Below are 19,159 nucleotides of genomic sequence, written 5' to 3'. Positions count from 1 at the left end.
AAGAATCTAAAATATCTATCTGCATTAATATTTACTTTATTTTTTAGTGCACTTCTTCATCTTAACTTCTATATCCATCTTAGGAGCACCGTCTAAATATAGCCTAACACACTCTTGGCTCATACATATCCTTTCGGCATAGTTGTTCATAGACTAGGTCAACTATTGTCTGAGCTGGAAGGTATCCACTCATGACCAATATTCTTTCATTAACACAGGTGTTTGTGATCTAAATTACAAGATTGTCTAAGGTGGAAAGAAAACATCAACCTGTGCATGTACATTGACATCTTCAACTAGTACCATAAAGGGGAAAAACTCTTTCTCTGAGTATAATACATACAAGCATTCATGTATACAATATTTTTATTTTATTCTTCATAGCACATTATTTTCATATGAGACAATTTATATTTATCTACAAATGAAGAAATACATCTCTATTATAATCTAAGGGTGTTGTAATAATCTAACATCTTTGTAGGAGTATTAATATGTAACTATTTATGCAGCAAGGTTAGCATGCATATTTCATACTGAACATAATAAAGAATAAGTTTTAATTTAAATCTCAATGGTATATGGCATAAATATGAAAATGTGAAATCAAGAATACATTTAAAATTAAAAAATATTATTATAATTTAGAAATTTAACTACTCATTTTATCCTTAAAAAAAAACCTTCTTAATGTTTATTCCTTTATTTTACTTTCTTGGACTATCACCTATATCAATCAAAAAAGCATATATAAGAATTTTATTTCCTAAAATAATTGACTTAAATATAACTAATTGAATAAACTATTTTTTCCCAATCATTTTTTTAAATCAAATGCTCTTTTATTTTTAATTCCAACTCAAGAAATTTAATATTTTACTTAATGAGGTTTAATTAAAATAATATATTAAATAAATACATAAACTTTTACCTCCTCTTTCATTGCCCTCACTTTTTCTCAATTTTCAATACAAATATCTTCCTCCTATACTTCTAACATTTATCAATAAAATAATAATTAATACTTTCAATTAAGTATTTAAAATTGAAAATTGAAAATTAATCTTAAACTTATATCATTTTATCTCTTCCTTTGTTATACGATTTGTTGCTATTGATATCACTTGTCCTTTAATTTGATTGCTTGTCTATTTTAGTCATTGATTTTGATTCATAAACTTAACTATTAACTTAATAACATTAAATAAAATAACTCCTATATGTTAAACGCCAAACTCTTACTCGATTACTCCTCTCATTCAAATATGAAAATCCTTCCTCTTCCGCTCTCTCCTTCCTTTGATTCAAGTCGATTAATCGTTACAACCCTTCTCACACTATCTCAATGCTTCAATTATAAAACCGCTTATCTATGCCTTTTATGTTTGGTTGTCTCTCACACGATTCTCTTTTCCTGCAAGCGATATCGAAGCCTAAGTAGTGCACTGTTTATCCTTTATTTCTTAGACCTGCTAGACTTCGACCACGCCTTCTGCACACAGTAGCGCCACACCTCACACAAAGATTCTCCTCTATCCTTCACACAGAACGCAAGCAACGATGTTGGGATCATTCGGTCTACTAGAGCTACACATTGTGTTTCTGCTTTGTGCACTCCGACTCATCACCTGCACACGACTCAAAACGCAACGTCTGGTCTCATACTGTCGCTTCTTCCACACACACCGACCTCACTTGAACTCGCATAGGCAGCGTTGTAACCTTTTTCTTTTCCCTTCTCACTAACCCTAGTTCTGTCTCGTGCTCTGCCCTTTATATTTTTTTTGTCGTTGGTTCGAATGGAGACTTGTTCTCTTAGTAGAGAACTGTCGAGACGGTTATTCAAACCGACCTTATTATTATTATTATTATTATTATTATTATTAGTATTATTATTATTATTATTATATTCGATTATTACAACCTTCTTAACTTAAAAAATTCTTCCTTGAAATTTAAGGATAGTTAAAAAATAGACCTTGGTTGAATGTTTTGTCTTGGTTGGTTGTTTTTAGTCACGATACCATCTTTCGTCATCTTCTATTGCTACTTTTAAAGGTAGATCCCTCCTGAAAGTTTTCCAAGTAAATTCCTTCTTGAGTTAGCATTTGGTGTGGATCTATAATACTTGAAAAATAAAATAAAAAATTAATAAAAGAAAATGAATTTTAACAGGCCGTGTTGATTTGATGTGTCTTGACAGTTTAACCTTAAAGGGGCGAGTGTCCCTTTCTAAGAAAGGAAAAGAAGCGAATTAAATTGAGTGAACCAGAGCGAGAGTCAGAGAAGAAGAAGAGGCCGAGTGGAGGTGCCTCTCTTGCGGATAGCAGCAGAATATCTTTACGAAGCTGAAAGACTTCGATTTCTTGGGAGAGAGAAGCCAAGTGTGATGAAAGAAGATGAAGGACTTGATCAAGCGGCTTTGGCATGAAGGAGGAAGAGGATGTCGCATGTTGGCTTGGTGCGGGAGGAAGCATCATTGAGCAGGCTAGGGTGACGAAGAGTTGTGATAATCGACTTCCACGTTCGTGCATAAGAAGAGGAGGAGAAGGAGAATCGCGTGCAGGAGACGTGAGCAAGAGTGACATCACTTGTGGGAAGAAGCTTTGTGTCCAGGTTCAAGCAAGAGGAAGGAGGGGTGCCCCTTCTGTGCACGAGTAGGAAGAGGAAAGGAGACGAGGCGAGGCTACTGGTTTGCTCTTGTATGGAAGCTTAAGACCGAACCGAGACTTTTAAGGGTGAGTTAGGGTTATATTTTTAATTATAAAAGACATATTTTTTATTTAATTACATGTTATTATGCTATATAATATCTTATGAATTATCAACATAATTTAAATATGATAAGCTGTTGAATTAAAAGATTGAGAGAGATCGAGTTTGAATTTATGCATATGAGGAAGAAGTTACGTGAGGCAAGGTTAGAGTTTTTAATGTGTTGTATTTTATTTAGATATATTAATTAATTGAAAAAATATTAAATGTTAATATTAAGTCTTGGCTAAAACAAGAAATTAGATTGATGAACGTTTGAGATTGGAGGGAGAAGTAGAAGTTGTGACATAAAAGGTAAGTGTTTAATTCAATTTTTTTTTTATCAAATAAATAATTATTTAAGCATTACGTTAAGTTTTATTGCTTGATAATGTCATAAATTTGAGTTCGAAGGTTGATAGGAGTAAAAAAGTTAAAAGGTTTGAGGTGAGCATTATGCTTTAAGTTATATTAATATTTTTTGCTTTTAAATATATTTGTGCTTACAGTTATTCACAGTCATTCATTATTATGTCTTATATCAATGAAATTGAATTACATATAATTCTTCATATAGTTAGCCATGAAGTATGTATGTTCAAAATGTTTGGCTAAATAGTTGCATAATAGTTTATTTTAAGAAGGTCAGATTATTGCATAACCTTTGTATACTAGTAGAGATTTATATGTTAGATTATTGCATGACCTTTAGATTTTCATAAAAGGTGCATATATCAAATTATTACTTAACTATTAGATTCTAGTAAGAGTACATTTATTCACGAGTAGATAAATGTAATGCCTCGTAAGAAAAGAATATATTTTAAGAATGAAATAGTATTATATAAATATTTGTATGTGCATGTTAAGAGTTTACCCTCAGATGATACATGCAGCGATGCCAATGTAATCGCACGTATAGATATTTTTCTATTGCCCTAGAAAATTGTAATATTTAGATCTCTAATTACTGTGCCGACTAGAGAATATCGGTCAGGGCGAGTCGAGTTTTCTATCTCAAGCAATCGTGTAGTTTAAATCATGAATCACTGTGCCGACAGAATAATATCAGTCAGAGTTGTGTTATGTTATGTTTTAACAGTGTTTCTAAGATAGATGTGAATGTTAATAGAATGAAGTAAAAGTAAAATAAAAAATTAAGCATCGAAGAGTAAATTTAAGTTAATGATGTCGAAATTTAAGTTATTTCTTTTGAGTAAATTTCATTTGCAAATAATATATGAAATGTCTATGATTAATGCTTGTTGTACGAATTATGATTTAAGTAATATCATAAGTGATATTATAGGTAGAATATTACATAAATACTTTTAAGTACGAAGAACAGTGAGCTTTTTTACTCATATTATTCAGACGGAGAAGAAACCCCAGGAATCATTGAGATCAATTGGGGATGGAATGTAAGGAGTTGTTGGTATTAGGTGACCTATTGATAACTATTATGTTCATAGAGGTCCAACCTTTTTCAATAGTTAATATAGCTTCCGGGCTCGGTGACAAACCATGACATGATAGGACATGAAAATACCTGAGGTCTATACAATTATAAGTGACTTTTTTATAATTAAATTGATGAATTCTATGAATATGCTTATGATTACATATGAATTGATGAAATACATATTTTATATAGCAGTCACAAATCTTTATATTACATGTTTTTTTCTTACATGTCTTATGCAATTACAGAATATTGTGGCATTTGTTGTGAATATGTACATAAGTTACATATGAGCATACACGTTATTTTTTTGTCGTTTATAAATCTTATTTTAACTTTGATTATTTGATTGAGCTTGTTGTAGCTCACTCTATATTGTTAATTTTCTGTAAAGGGTAAGGAACATAGCGTGAGTAGTATGGTATGACATGTTCAATTTTTGTATTTCATAATTTTGGAAGCTTGTACAGATTTTTGGGTACTTAACTTTTTTATTTAGAATTTAGCAGTTGTGTGTGTATATTGGTGATATGATTTTCTACATTTTTAAGTGTATGAGAATATGAATGAATTATGAAATAAAATGTATCATGTAGGTTTAAGAAGATTTAGTCAGACTAACTTATCACCCATTGAGTCCTAATTCTGTTAGTTAAAACAAGTGTTGGTGAAGAATTTAGTCTAATCGAATCATTCGTTTTTGTCACATTGCAATTGAAGCTTAAGGGGGGGCTAGTTGAGATATGATACTCTGATGATGTTGCTTCTCCACGTCCAAAGTTAATGCTTGTACATCAAATAGGGACCAATATGGTTGACACTTCATCATATTGTCAATAGCTGTCTTCATATCTTCAAATACTCACCATTATGTGTTCTCTTGGTTGCATCAACTCATTTTTCAATGTAAGTTGGTCAAATTCTATCTTGTACTTCTTCGCAAAAGAATTGTCCATGTTGTGTATTTTTAGGACACATTCTGTTGGTAATATGGGGGAAGATAATGGTTTGCATTTCCTTTTCATTTTTGACCATGTGGTAATCTTGGTCTTTCTTTTTTGCCATTGGAGGCTCTTTAAACTCTACCAGCATAAGGCAATGTTCTTTATTAGTTTGATGACTGTTAATTTGACTCTTTCCTTGGGAAACGTCCTTTTAGTCAAATTTTTTTTTACTATTTGATGTAACTCAATGAGTTTTTGTCTGGATTCAGGCTTTTATCAAAATCCGCAAGCATAATCTTCACCCCTAGGTCATTGCCACTTTTCTTAACTGCCAAATTGTTAAGTTATTGGTTCATCATCACAAAACTTCTTTGTGGAACAAGTTAGCTTCATCCTCTCGATCCGAGGAGGTACCGTTATGATTTTGAATGACCATTTTAGGTTGCCTCTTTTTAAATGCGGCAAACCTTTTGGTGTAGTTGGAGAATATTCTTTTACATTTTTTAAATTATAAGCATGTCGTCTCTTTCTCTCTATTAGGATTCCAGCCAAAATAGGAAGGTGATTTTGGGTTTGTCATGTTGTGATACCAACTAAGACCAATCTAGGGTTGTTGGACAGTGTGGGGTGATCAAGAGAGGAGTTAAGAAGTTATAGCACGAGAAAGGAAGGTGAAATGATGATGGGGGTTGAGTAATCAGGGTTATTGGTGGCTGTACAGCAAGCCTGGACAGATAAATTGCAAGTAAGCTGTGAAACTAGCTGCGTGGGAGGTCTTAGGATGTTCAGAAGAAACCACCATCTCAATTCAATCATACAATAGGCACATCCCTCTAGGATGATCTAATGATACAAAACTTCAATGAGAAAGAACTAGAGAAAATATCTATTGTATAAATGATAAAGCAAACCCCAAAAGTTTCAAAAGTAGGAATTAACACCATATTTGTGTCTCGAAGCAAAATTAACACTGATAATAATCTAAAAAAGGGCAAATAGGGGGTTTGGAATAGCATGAACCAATGCCCTTTTGACTGGTTCACATATCTCGAGTTTGTCTGGGAGCAGAAGTGGGAGCGGGAGCGGGAGCGAGAAGGGACGCTCGCATCAGATAACTTTCTAAAATTATCCAACTTCATTCGTGATTTCTAATGATTAGTGGTTCTGCTAATGTGTTGGAAGCCATGATGCATGTTGATTTAATTTTAAGGATGCGTTAGATGAGCAGAAGAGAAGCTATTCATCTTTTTAGCATAAATGTTTACCATGTAATATTTAACATGAGATTTGGTAAAGTGGATGATGGAGAGCAAAATTGTTAATTCATGCTTCTTTCTTTTTGGCCTTGAGGACCCTGTCCCAGTCACATAGAAATGCAGAAAATTAAAGAAATTCTCCAACAGAAAGATCGCAAAATAGAGAAGACTTTTCTTTCTGTTTTTGCAATGTGACGACTTACAGGCAAATCAAAATTTGCGGGACTATTTCACATTTCATTACCTCAACTAGGGCTCGGCTCGTTCGAATCTAGCTCGCGTTTGAAATCGGCTCGTGTTCGAAATGGCTCGTGAACAGTGCGTTCGTGTTCGACTCGAATAATATTTTCATGTTCGGGCTCGAAAATGGCTCGTTAGAATATAAAATTATTTAATAAATATTATTTTTTAAAAAAAATAATAATTTTGTCTAAATTTTTTTCAAGAACAAATTTCATACAAAAATTCAGATATTTATTAACTAAAAAAAATGATGAACTCAAAAAACTTTACAAAATTGATTGTAAAATTTTATACAAGAATATTAATATTATTTGACAAAAATTTACAAAATAAGAATCAATTTATTACAAATTTTAAAATGTACAAACTAAACAAGAGTACAAAAAATAAAATAAAAAATCAAAATCTAAAAAAAATTGTATTGAATATTTAATTTTTCTTATGTTTTACAACTCAAACTACTAAAACTAATTTTTGTAAACCAGGAGCTCACACCATTGGAACTCCTGACAAGCACCGGGAGTAGATACACAGCTTTCTTCAGTGCAGTGGGTTGTAGAACCGGAGACTACGATGGTCGTTGGTTGATCTCTGCTACCATTTCTTATTGATAACTGCAGAAAAAAATATAAATTTATGACTGCTAATAATCAACAGTTTATGGCTGCCAGGTAAAGCTCTTACTTTATTGAGTGAAAGATCATACATCATTTTATACACAAAATGAATATTTTAGGATTGTTTATGCTTACCAATGTAGGTATTCTCTATTAGCTGGATATTATATTTTTACCACCTAGATGTATAAAAAGATGCATTTGATTTTTAAAAAGTTAGTAAAAGTGGTAAATGTAAATATTAAAGTTTAGTTAAATGCCCCAAAAAAAATATAAATCCAATGAAATTCCGTTATTTTTCCATCGAAGATAAAAAGAAGTTTAACATGAAGACAATGAAATGATACCCAAAGTATAAGTCGTATATTCGCCTCCAAAGGTGCCATCTTCTGCAAACTACACCAATTTCCTGCATACAAAATGATGTATAATTAATTGAGACAATTACATACATACCACTGAATTCCTACATATTTACATATCTAACATCTAAACTTTTTTTTTACATTTATTGCACACAAACCATTCACATCTCTGAAAGAAGAGAATAAGCTGCAAGCAGACAACATTGAAACAAGTGTAATCTCATTAGGTCTGATAAATTCCTCAAATTGCATCCGAGAAATGAATCATTGAGGACCAAGGCACAACATCCCGATCAGGCATTCTGTCAAACACTTTATGTGCACCAGAAGCATCTCCAAAAGACCCATAAGCATGAATAAGCGCATTCCCGACAGATACAAAGGAACCAAAACCAAACTTTAGTATCAGTGAATGTAAATTAGTACTCAAACAATATAGAATCAACAAACATACATTTCAAAAGCCTTCATACAACAATTTAAAAGCCTCAAAAAGATGAGCAACCCAGCACTTAAATGGGGCACCAAACTCTCTTAAAAACAGTCAATAATACATTCGCAAAGAGATTAAAGCTGATAGTGTTAGATGTGCAAATACCCAAGTGCCAAAAAATTTAAAATGGTTGCAAACTTGTATTGCTTTCCAAAATTAAAGATCAGAATAATCATATAAGGCATCATTTCATATTCTTATCCTAAAATAGTTGCAAACTTATGTTGCCTTCCAAAATTAAGAATAAGAATAATCGTCTAAGACGTCATTTTATTTCATTAAGAGTAAAATTCTTCTATTGTGTCTTCAACTTATGCACAACAAGTCACAAGAGCTTTCAAATCTTCCCCAAACCAACAAAATTGTAATTTTGAACAATTCTTATATAGCTGCATATTTAACACCTACAGTTTGATATTTACATTTGTAACCTTTTGATATTCATAATCAATATATGCAGAGACGTATTTTTGCCTTTGAGAAATAAGTAAAGGTAGTATATATGGGAAAACTGAAGCTCATGTTTGAGATATAAGAATACATGAGAGCCAAATGATCTATGCGTGTACAAACAAATATCCAAGTTCAGGTGTTAAGCATGTAAAGTATAAGAATACGCTGCATATCTAATGACAACTTTGAAACCATATTGAACCAAATGTAGATTTTCCTAACATAGATTTTCCTAACATATTTTCAACACAATATCACATATTTTCCTTTCAATTCTGCGGCCACAAATATTCTATTTTTTTGCAAATTTACACACATACCAGTCAATTCTTATGTATTACATGTCTAACACCTATACTTCTATTTTTTGCATTCATACCACCTTAAACTTTAGAATGCAATCTTGGGATCTTAAGATTTTGCTATTTAACAAAGACCTGAAAAGAACAACCATTTCTAGTCAAAGAATGACAGCTCAATCCTCATGCATACCCAAAATTAGCATACTGAATCACTAAAGCCTATAACAGTAGCAGAATATAATGCATAAGAAAAAGAAAGTAACAGTTTAGTGTCATTTAAAAACAGATATTAGCCAACTGGTGATTCCATAAAGACAGATGATTTCATACCACATCAAAACCCTTTAAGGAATATCATGTAGGTACTAAATATAAATCTAAACACTATAACGAAGAAATCACTTAATCAGAAACCACTTAATCAGATTTATATACACATAAATCTAAATGTGTTGACCTCATTTAATCCAAAAGCCCTAATTTTATAATGAAAATTTAAATAAATCTAAATAAATCTAACATTATAATGAAAAAAATCACTAAATCTAAATAAATCTTCTACATACCCTAAGATCACTAAAAAATGTACATAAATTTAAAAGAAATTTAAGAAAGTTTAAGGCAAGAGACATACCTGAAGATAAATATGAAATATTACTGAAAAGATACTCAAAGGTAACACCTAGGTCTCCAAACAAGCAATCGTGCAAGACTATCGAATAAACAAAAACAACAGCCGTGCAAGACTATCGAGCAAACAAGCAAGAATACCAATCAATCGAGTCAACAGTGCCGACAAGGAGAAGTAGAGATTAGATAGAAGAGCATAAACGGCAAGCCCTAAGCTGTCGTGGTCGTCGGAGGAGTATAGTCGCAACTCGCAAGAGGGAGAGGGAGAGGGAGAGGGCCTCGAACGAACGAGAGAAGTTTCGAGAGACGGAATGGGAGGCCGGTTACGGTTTTTTCGTTAGTGGTATATATATTTTAAAATATTTTATTTATTTAATTTTTATTACACTGTTTTATATAATTAATGTTGAAATATTATTAGTAATAAATTATTATATATTATAATTTATAGGATTTGATTTAATAAAATGTGAAAATATATTTAGTTAGAAAAATTAAGTTAATTATAATTTATAATATTTAATTTTATGAATATTTATTATGTATATATATTTATTTAATTATTTTCGAGCCAATTCGAGCCGAACACGAGTGAACAAACTTTTGTTCGTGTTCGGCTCGTTTACATTTCGAGCTTAAAAATTTGTTCGTGTTCGGCTCGTTAGGCTTAACGAACGAGCCCCAAACGCGAGCTACTTAACGAGCCGAACACGAGTTGTTCACAAACATCGAGGCAAATTGACAGCCCTAACCTATACACACGCACCTTGAAAATGAGGGAAGCACTAGGAAGTCTGTATCTGTTCCTCTCTAGTTTGCTTAATAAAAGGATGAGTGTGAATTGATATATGCTTTGCTAAGTTATATGTTTTGCTTAACTTACTGTTGACGCCTTTCTGAATCACTTTATCTCTTTAGTTTGCAGGAGCTGCGCAGTCTCTTGGAGCTGGTGCCCTTCTTGTAAATCCATGGAACATTACAGAGGTTGCTGATTCGATTGCAAAAGCATTGAATATGACTCCTGATGAGAGAGAAAAGCGGCATAGGCACAACTATGCCCATGTAACCACGCACACAGCCCAAGAGTGGGCAGAAACTTTTGTAAGGTAGGGGTCTGATTGGTATCTTAAAGTGGCGATCAGCCAGATAGTAATCTTTTTAGTTACTGATTTTTTGTAATAAACAAAATTGTCCTGTATCTGATTTGAAAATATTTGACTCACTTCTGTTGGGTAGTTTACACTGATAATGTGGGAAAATTAAACCACATAAATTTTGAAAGGGGTATTTACATACTACACAATTCTTATATTTTTACATATATAAAACCTAAATTGTTTTATATATGCACATAACACTCAAATCACATCAGAAATACCACTATTACTAATTTAAAAGAGAAATGCACCTTTTCATGCATAGGCTATGACAAATGTAAATATCAAATTCTAGGTGTTAGATATCTAAATACATGAGTATATCGTGGTATGTTGTAAATTTCCCATTTTGAAAATTCTAATTTTTTTAATCAAATATGGCATTTGGCGATAGCTTGCCCACTTTTTTTTTTATATAATTTTTTGAAGTTTCATATTTTTTTCCAATAAACTACTACTTAGGCTATTCCCATCACAAGAAATAGTTACTTCAACTAAAAAATACTTAAAACTTTCAGAACATGTTTTTCAACTGACAATCATGTATTTATGAAAATTTGCAAATTTTTTCTTAGTTTTGTAATCTTTTGACATTTTTATTCTTGCAGTGAACTTAACGATACAGTTGTTGAAGCTCAAATAAGAACAAGACAGGTTCCACCATTGCTCCCTTCTGAATTAGCCATCGGACAATATTTGCGGTCCAAGAATCGTCTCCTCATATTGGTAATGTCCTCCAATGGTAAATTTCATGTGGAACTTCTGTTATCTTATGGCCACCATTTTTCACATTAACTTGCCTTTTTTAATCAGCAGCTATCATGTTGGACCAAATAACTATCGTGACAAGTCAATATTTTGGTGTTATCTATAATCAAGTTGTAGTTCACCGTGCATATAATTTCTGAAATTAAGATTAGCTGATTACTTCTTGCTTGACATTTTCTTCGTCAATCACTATTACTTTTTTTTATTCATTCTTTGCTCGTAGGGTCATGTTTTGGAACAATAAGCACAAAAGATTGTGGCTGAATTAGCTAATGTCATTTTGATTTGGTAGGACCTTTAGGTTATTTAGGTTCTGAGATTAGTATTATTTTATTCTTCAATTCTAAACTGATATCTGCTAACCTATGTCAAGTTATAAAAAAAAGATGGAAATTTCAGTAATTTCAAAAATATGGAAAACAATCCATAAAATGCACAAGCAATAAATATTGCATATGTTAAAATGGATAATAGGCAAACCTAGTTGTGCTAGATTGAGCAATTATTTGGTACTGTGCTGATGGCTTATAGAAGATAAAGATGTGAGAAATAATTTCAAATGGTGTAGGCATATGTATAGTGGGTGGAAGCATAGCAAGAAGATGGTTTGACAAAAATGACTAAGAATTTGCTCAAAATACAGTTTATAGCTCATGCAATGCTTCTTAGGAATATTGAAAATGAGTATTGGCAAAACTACGATAAATATTTGGGATAAGGCTGATGATGATTGTGTGTAGGATAATGCTAAAATAGATAAATACTAAAATGTCATGCAACTATTTATATGACTCTTACAACTCAACATGATTAAATATAACATCGAATATGGATGATAGATACAATATCACATAAGACAAATTCGTGGTGTGTTGATCGAAATCAAAATCACCCTAAATGCTGTCTATTTGGATGACGGAGCATGCCAATACATCATTAGCATCGAAAATACCATAAAGAATCATTGAGCTTGATTCATTTGAATGTGATCGATGTACCCAACAAGTTGAGTTTGAAATGCATTATCTTGGAGATGATGTAGCCACCATCCAGTTTGGTGGCATAGAGATTTCAACTCCTATCACTCTATGGCCACTATCATGTTGTCCATGGTATGCCTATTTGAGGCCATGCTAGAAGGCCACAACCTACTAAAATATTTGCACAACATTCCCTCTAGGCCATGTGTCGAGCAAGATGTACTGAAGATAGTACTGTTATGGAGGCCTTTTAAAAAAGGACTTAGTTATTTACAAAATTGACTCTTAGAGACGCCTCAATCGTAAATAGGATTATCACTATACCATAAGGTTTCATTACTGCCTACCAGCACCACCACCTTGCTTATTGAGCATTTCTTGTTACGAAGGCATAATGTTGAAGCTTCTTCATGTAGATGAATGCTCTCTAAATAACAGAGAAGAAGGTGAAACGTCAAATTGATAGCCCAACAATTATTATCAGAGCAATTATCTGAGCAACTAGCTGTACAATACATCTTAGAGCCAACAAAGTGTATTTTTGCATATATTAAATTTGAAAACTTAAAATGGGTGAAAATGATTAGTTTTATTGGAGGCTAAAAACAAACTTTCTGGGCTCAACAACATCAAGTACTAGTTTATCAAAAGAAAGCGGCTTGAAGCTCTATCGGCCAGAGTTTATTATCCTAAAGCTATTAAAGAAGAAGAGCCTAATTAGTGAAAAATATGTGTCTGGTTTGAGATTGAAGCTCGTAGGTGATGAGACGTCATCAATTTGAGAAAATAAAAGATGTGATTTCTAATTTACACTCCCAGATATTCTCCATTGATAAAATCCACCAAAATTGAGTTTAAAAAAAGAATGTTCTTATTGATGCTTAAGATGGTTAGTACCTTGGAGAGTCCTCTAAAGGCTCTCATGACTTAGCTAATCAAAAACCTCGTAGGTGGATAAGCTTTTAAATTAATGCAGTCTTATATGATTTTAGTTGTTCCTCAAACCCCAATCAGGTAAGAAAATTCAAATGAAGGAACTCTATTAACCCTGCAAAAGAATGGGCTGTTAAATTTAACCTAGCTAAACACAGCTTTGGTTGTTCCTCTTATCGAGGCTAACAAAAGAAGGCTAGATTATTCTAGAAGAGCATCTAATGATATTTCTAAATGCCAACATTAGATTTCATGGTAGTAGATTAAGATAATTGATGATAATTATTAATTTATTATATCAAAAAAGATAAGTTATCTGAAAATGAATCAGTAGTCATGCAAATCAAGAAAAGAGCCTCAAGATGTGCATTTGTCGGCACCCTCTATTTTAAATATTTTGATCAAATCTTGTTATTATACTTGAGATTTAATGAGACTGATAAAATGATTGTCAAAGTTTATGAAGGACTTTATGATGCACACTAGTCATCCCCAAAAATGACAAAAAATGTTTTAAATATTTTGATAAATTCTATTTATGATACTTGAGATTTGATGAGGCTGATAAGATTATTGCCAAAATTTATGAAGCACATTATGATGCACACTGGTTAGCCCCAAAAAAAGACAAAAAAAGTTATAGGAAGGTATTAATATTTGCCATTAATAATGAGAGATTGCATGGACCACACCAAAAGCTGCCACGAATGTCAAATCCATGATATAACATCATACTCCATCCACTTAATTCATTTCACCCAAAAATTATATCTTGGCCATTGCAAGATAGCACTTTTCCTTTAGAAATGGTGTATATTTGTATGCTAAGCAATGGTTATAAACCATCCCACCTATTGAGTTGCCTATTATGCAAACTGAAAGTGAATGCCTTTGCACTTTACCAAGTTCTCGTTCTTTATTTCACAAGCATATTTTTGGATTGATTCTTGCTGAAATTTTTCAACAAATGTGGTTTGAGTTCCACGACCATTCATCAATGTTCACATGTCCTGCTATTTTGCTGAGTGTACACGTGAAATTGCAGGGTTTCAATTCAACACTAACAGAGCTGGTTGAATCTTCTGGTAGAAGAGGAGGCGATCAAATTAAGGAGATGGAGCTTAAGCTTCATGCAGACTTAAAAGTCCCTTTGACAACGCTTTGTAATGATCCAAAAACTACCGTTGTTGTTCTTAGTGGAAGTGATAGAAGTGTCTTAGATGATGTGAGGCTTTATCACAAAATCTTTTTTTTAGTCTTATCAAACTTTTTTGTTATCGAAGTTTTTTTATTTCAGAATTTTGGGGAATACAATATGTGGCTGGCAGCAGAGAATGGGATGTTTTTGCGTCTTACAGATGGAGAGTGGATGACTACAATGCCAGAACATCTTAACATGGATTGGGTTGACAGTGTGAAGGTGGTTTTAGTTTTGAGTTTCATAACTACGTAGTTTTGATCTAGTAGATATTTTCTTTATATTAAAACATTTTTTCATTGCATTGGCTAGCACGTTTTCGAGTATTTTACAGAAAGAACTCCTAGGTCTCACTTTGAGCATCGGGAAACCTCACTTGTATGGAACTACAAGTATGCAGGTAATTTCTATACAATGCTTATATTATGTCATAATCTCATTTCACGTCCTAATGCTAACTTGTCTCTCTTACTGCCATTATGAAGATGTTGAGTTTGGAAGAATTCAAGCAAGGGATATGCTACAACATCTATGGACGGGTCCAATATCTAATGCAGCTGTTGATGTTGTCCAAGGCAGTCGATCAGTTGAGGTTCGTTCAGTTGGGGTCACTAAGGTATGTGAATTCAATCTAGTTTGCCATGTGAAAAAATATTTATGCATTTGTTATATGCTTCTTAGAGCTTCATTGCTTTATACAACTAGATTAATTAGGGCAACAGGATTTTTAATGCTGTAGTTTTTCTTTGATGAATACTGCTTGGCTGTCAAGTCATAAGATCTATACAATTCCGTGAAAGTATTCATTGTTTCTGTTTCAATTATTTGTATTGAGGTTTGTATTAATTTTTCGAAATTGCACTGTTTTATAAAGTTAACGACGTGTGGCGGCAATTCATGGGCATTATCGTTGTTTTACACACAGCATTAGAGTGCATCAATTGTGATATATTTTATGGGGAATGGTCTTCTGAGACGTGCTGACGGGAAATAAAAAGTATCAAAGTGCTGAAGTTGGATCCTTGATGTTGCTTTATAATTTTCCACCTTATGTCATTCATAATAAAAGCTTGATCCTAGGCTACAACTTAATGATTTACAGTGTTTGGGCTCGTTAATGGTTTTAGACTGTGACTGATCTGATGCCTGGCCTCTTTATTTTCTTCTGACTACTTACGACATAATTTAGGAAATCCTTGTCCTTCGATGTGCCACCAAAAATAAATAAACAAATAAATAAATAAAATAACCTCACCTGCACAAGTTAGTGCGCTAGTGACTCATTTAAAGCCAAAGAAATATTCCTTTGTTGAGATTGTAAATAATAGAATCATGATCATCATTATTGTGAGAGACCTAATCTGTTTCAGCATATAACTGTATCAATTTTATGGCGCACTGTATAGTTTAAACAATAACTTGGTGGATAAATTTTTAATGGTTTGTGCACACCGATATATTTAAGTTTTAGGGTTGAAAATGGGCTGATAAATTAATCCCTTGATTCTTGATTATTTTGAAAGGAATTATAGATAAATCATTGATATTTTAGTGCTAACTTTATGCTTCTTCTCATCAAATTCCACCGCATAAAATCTGTTGTCAACTATTTGTGATTGCCTTTTTGATTCTTTCATTCATTTGTTTTGAGCGTTGAATAACTTGTCAAATTGAATTTGGGTATTTATTCATAATCTCAAATCTAGTTTACTTTTTTCTACCCTCGTTTAAATCCTCCCGTTGATTATCAAAAATGAATTGCACAAAACCCTATCAATGGAGAGTTTGAAATTTGGAGAATTGACTTTGTAGTTTTATCTACTGCATGGGAGTTCAGTTCTATTAAACAATCAATATGAGAGAAGGAAAAGGATCTATTTTACATGCATGCTAATTTGTTATTTTCATCAGAAGGCACTCGGGCTTAATGGCACAAATTTAGATGATTGATAATGCTTATTTTATTCCATTCTGAAAGTTTCATTTTTTTTCTTTTTTTTTTTTTTTGTTGTTTTGTTATTCAATTCAGATTTAGGTATTTTGCGCAACAAATTTGCAAGCAACTAGATTTTATGTAAGTCTTATTCTTAAATTCTTATTGGAACAAATCTGCATCGATCGACTTTCTGCCTATGGCTAACCAGATAATTCCTAGGCTTGCTCCTTACATATGTGTAAAAAGCGAGAAATTTGAACTTCCTGATATATTTTGAGTATGTATTACTGTTTCATTTGAAACTTATGTTGGCAGATGGATGTATGCTTTCATGGTTGATCCATGCTTTAGTTGTGCACGCGATAGTTTATTGAAGGATTCCATGACTTCTATGTATTTTTGCATTGCAATTTTTTTTTACCTTGTGCCATTGCTGTTTCTAATGTTGTTTCTTCTTAATCTGTTAAAATTCTGATCCAATCTCCATGTCAATTTCTATGTTCTGCTTTACTTCTTATATAAACTTGCCTTTTAATTTTTTCTTACTCTTAGGGTGCTGCAATTGATCGAATATTGGGAGAAATCGTGCACAGCAAGAACATGATTACACCAATAGATTATATTTTATGCATCGGACATTTTCTGGCAAAGGTAGATTTTATTACTGAAGCTGTAAAAATTTGAACATTATTTGCTGTAAATTGCTTTGCATATTAGTGTATATCGGGTGAAGTTATTGAATAAATTGCTCTCTTGTGCATTTTTTTAATTACCACGTGATTATAGACAACACAATGAACGTGGTTTTGTTTGACAACTATGCCATATGCTAGGTCTAGAAATTCCCCAACGACAAAATGCTGAACATAATAAAAGATCTAATCTAAGTTCATGGGACCATCAAAATTCACGACAAAGTAAAAGCAGATTTGTAATCAAGGGAAAATGATTCATATGTAAGAGAAAATGAGTACTTAAAAATATATGAATGAATTTTGAGGGCTCTCTGTTGCTTACTAGCTGCCTCCATCTCTCCTCGACACTCAATTCGAAGCCTTAAAACCTTCAGCCTTATGTTATTTTATACAAATTGTAATTATTATATTGTTTTTATCCTTGATTTTCTGTCATTAATTTCATATATCTTCGACTAGAAAAGTTTTCCAGGATTGCATAAATTTAGTAAAAGTGGAATAAATTACACTCAACGATTCTCTTATTCTTATCAAGAAGGATATATTTAAAAGTGATTATTAGAGGGCAATCAATGAAGGGTATAAGATGCAACAATGAGACAGATAAAATTATAATCAAAGTATACGGACAAGCAATGGTATCCCAAAGTTTATATGTATATATTGAAAAAGCTGCACTAAATAAGTATAACAACTCAAATGATGCTCAATGTAATCGAATGGGGAATGATGATTCACTAAGGCACCCCGAACTATTTTGAAAATGATAATGACTTGCATAATCTACAAATATTTGACTCTTTTTTTTCTCCAAAAGTAATTTTTGCTGTAGTTTATATTCATGTGTTCATTTTCATAACCTTTTTTCTCAACTTTGTTGAAAAGAAAAACTCTGATTAGCACAAAAACTTACTTATAATTATATGCATTTTATAAAAGTTAGTAAAGCCCTAGTTTTATTAGCACAAAAACTTGTAATAATATGCATTTTATAAAAGTTAGTAAAGCCCTAGTTTTGATGTGATGTTAAAGATTTAAGTGTCTTGAATATAAATATTAAACTGTATCTGTTAGATATGTAAATACATAAGAATCATATGGTATGTATGTTAATGCCCCTAATTAGATTCATTTTGAATGGCACCACTTACTTTCAGGATGAGGATATATACACATTCTTCGAGCCCGAGCTTCCTTCAGAACCCCTCAATTCCTCCAGAACAAAGACAACCGAAGTAATGAAACCACCTGCTGAGAGGAAGCATGGCGGGAAGCAAACAAACAGCAAGAACAGCTCAAAAACATCACACTCAAAGAACCAGAAGAATCCCTTCACATCTGAAAGGAAGGTCTCGTCTTCAAACCATAATAACAACCCGAATGCCTGCCGGTCTCCTCAGGAGGCTACGTCGTGGCAAGAGGGCTCTTCCGTTCTTGATCTGAAGGGAGACAATTACTTTTCGTGCACCGTGGGACGACAACAATCAAACGCGAGGTATCTGCTTAACTCTTCGGAGGACGTAGTTTTGTTTCTGAAAGAATTGGCTCTGTCATGCAGTAAAAATAGGTATTTCAGTGCCAACAACCACAATGGTGATTTAAGGTCATGAAGTATGACAAAAAATGATCTTTGTGGGAAGAAATGCTGATAGTTTTTATAAAATTAGCAATGGCTAGATCAGGAAATATCTAATACTATGTTTTATTATCACGTTGAGTGTATCGATGTTGTATCAATGTTGTTTAAAAAAAGCTTTTTTACTTGGTATGAGATATATGTGACTTTATGATGTTGTAGAGTTGATATTTTACTTAGTAGACGCATTTGTTTTGTTATGGTATGCGCATATGTTTATATTCTGCTATTTACATCCGAAAGTGTACAAAACATCATGCAAAAAAATAATATTTTATTCTTATACATTTGTTCTTACAATGTGCTTGAAGATCCATGCCAGTTGCTTGCAGTAGTC

General features: G+C 32.6%; 1 protein-coding gene across 4 annotated transcripts in view; it reads left to right on the top strand.

Annotated features, from left to right (window-relative positions):
- Window positions 1-19,010, top strand: part of LOC110025444 (alpha,alpha-trehalose-phosphate synthase [UDP-forming] 1) — a 73,292-nt gene extending 54,282 nt beyond the window's left edge. For all 4 annotated transcript variants that reach the window (XM_020725925.1, XM_020725927.1, XM_020725926.1 and 1 more), the window contains exons 11-18: window positions 10,438-10,625; window positions 11,285-11,402; window positions 14,403-14,582; window positions 14,655-14,777; window positions 14,868-14,955; window positions 15,041-15,171; window positions 17,044-17,142; window positions 18,344-19,010. In XM_020725925.1, the coding sequence (XP_020581584.1) occupies window positions 10,438-10,625; window positions 11,285-11,402; window positions 14,403-14,582; window positions 14,655-14,777; window positions 14,868-14,955; window positions 15,041-15,171; window positions 17,044-17,142; window positions 18,344-18,796 (1,380 nt within the window). In that variant the 3' untranslated portion in view covers window positions 18,797-19,010. The remainder of the gene's footprint in view (window positions 1-10,437; window positions 10,626-11,284; window positions 11,403-14,402; window positions 14,583-14,654; window positions 14,778-14,867; window positions 14,956-15,040; window positions 15,172-17,043; window positions 17,143-18,343) is intronic.
- Window positions 19,011-19,159: the final 149 nt, after the last annotated feature.

The sequence above is a fragment of the Phalaenopsis equestris genome, unplaced genomic scaffold (genome assembly GCF_001263595.1).
Source record: "Phalaenopsis equestris unplaced genomic scaffold, ASM126359v1 Scaffold000297, whole genome shotgun sequence".
Taxonomy (NCBI): domain Eukaryota; kingdom Viridiplantae; phylum Streptophyta; class Magnoliopsida; order Asparagales; family Orchidaceae; genus Phalaenopsis; species Phalaenopsis equestris.
This window is presented reverse-complemented; position numbering and strand designations above follow the sequence as displayed.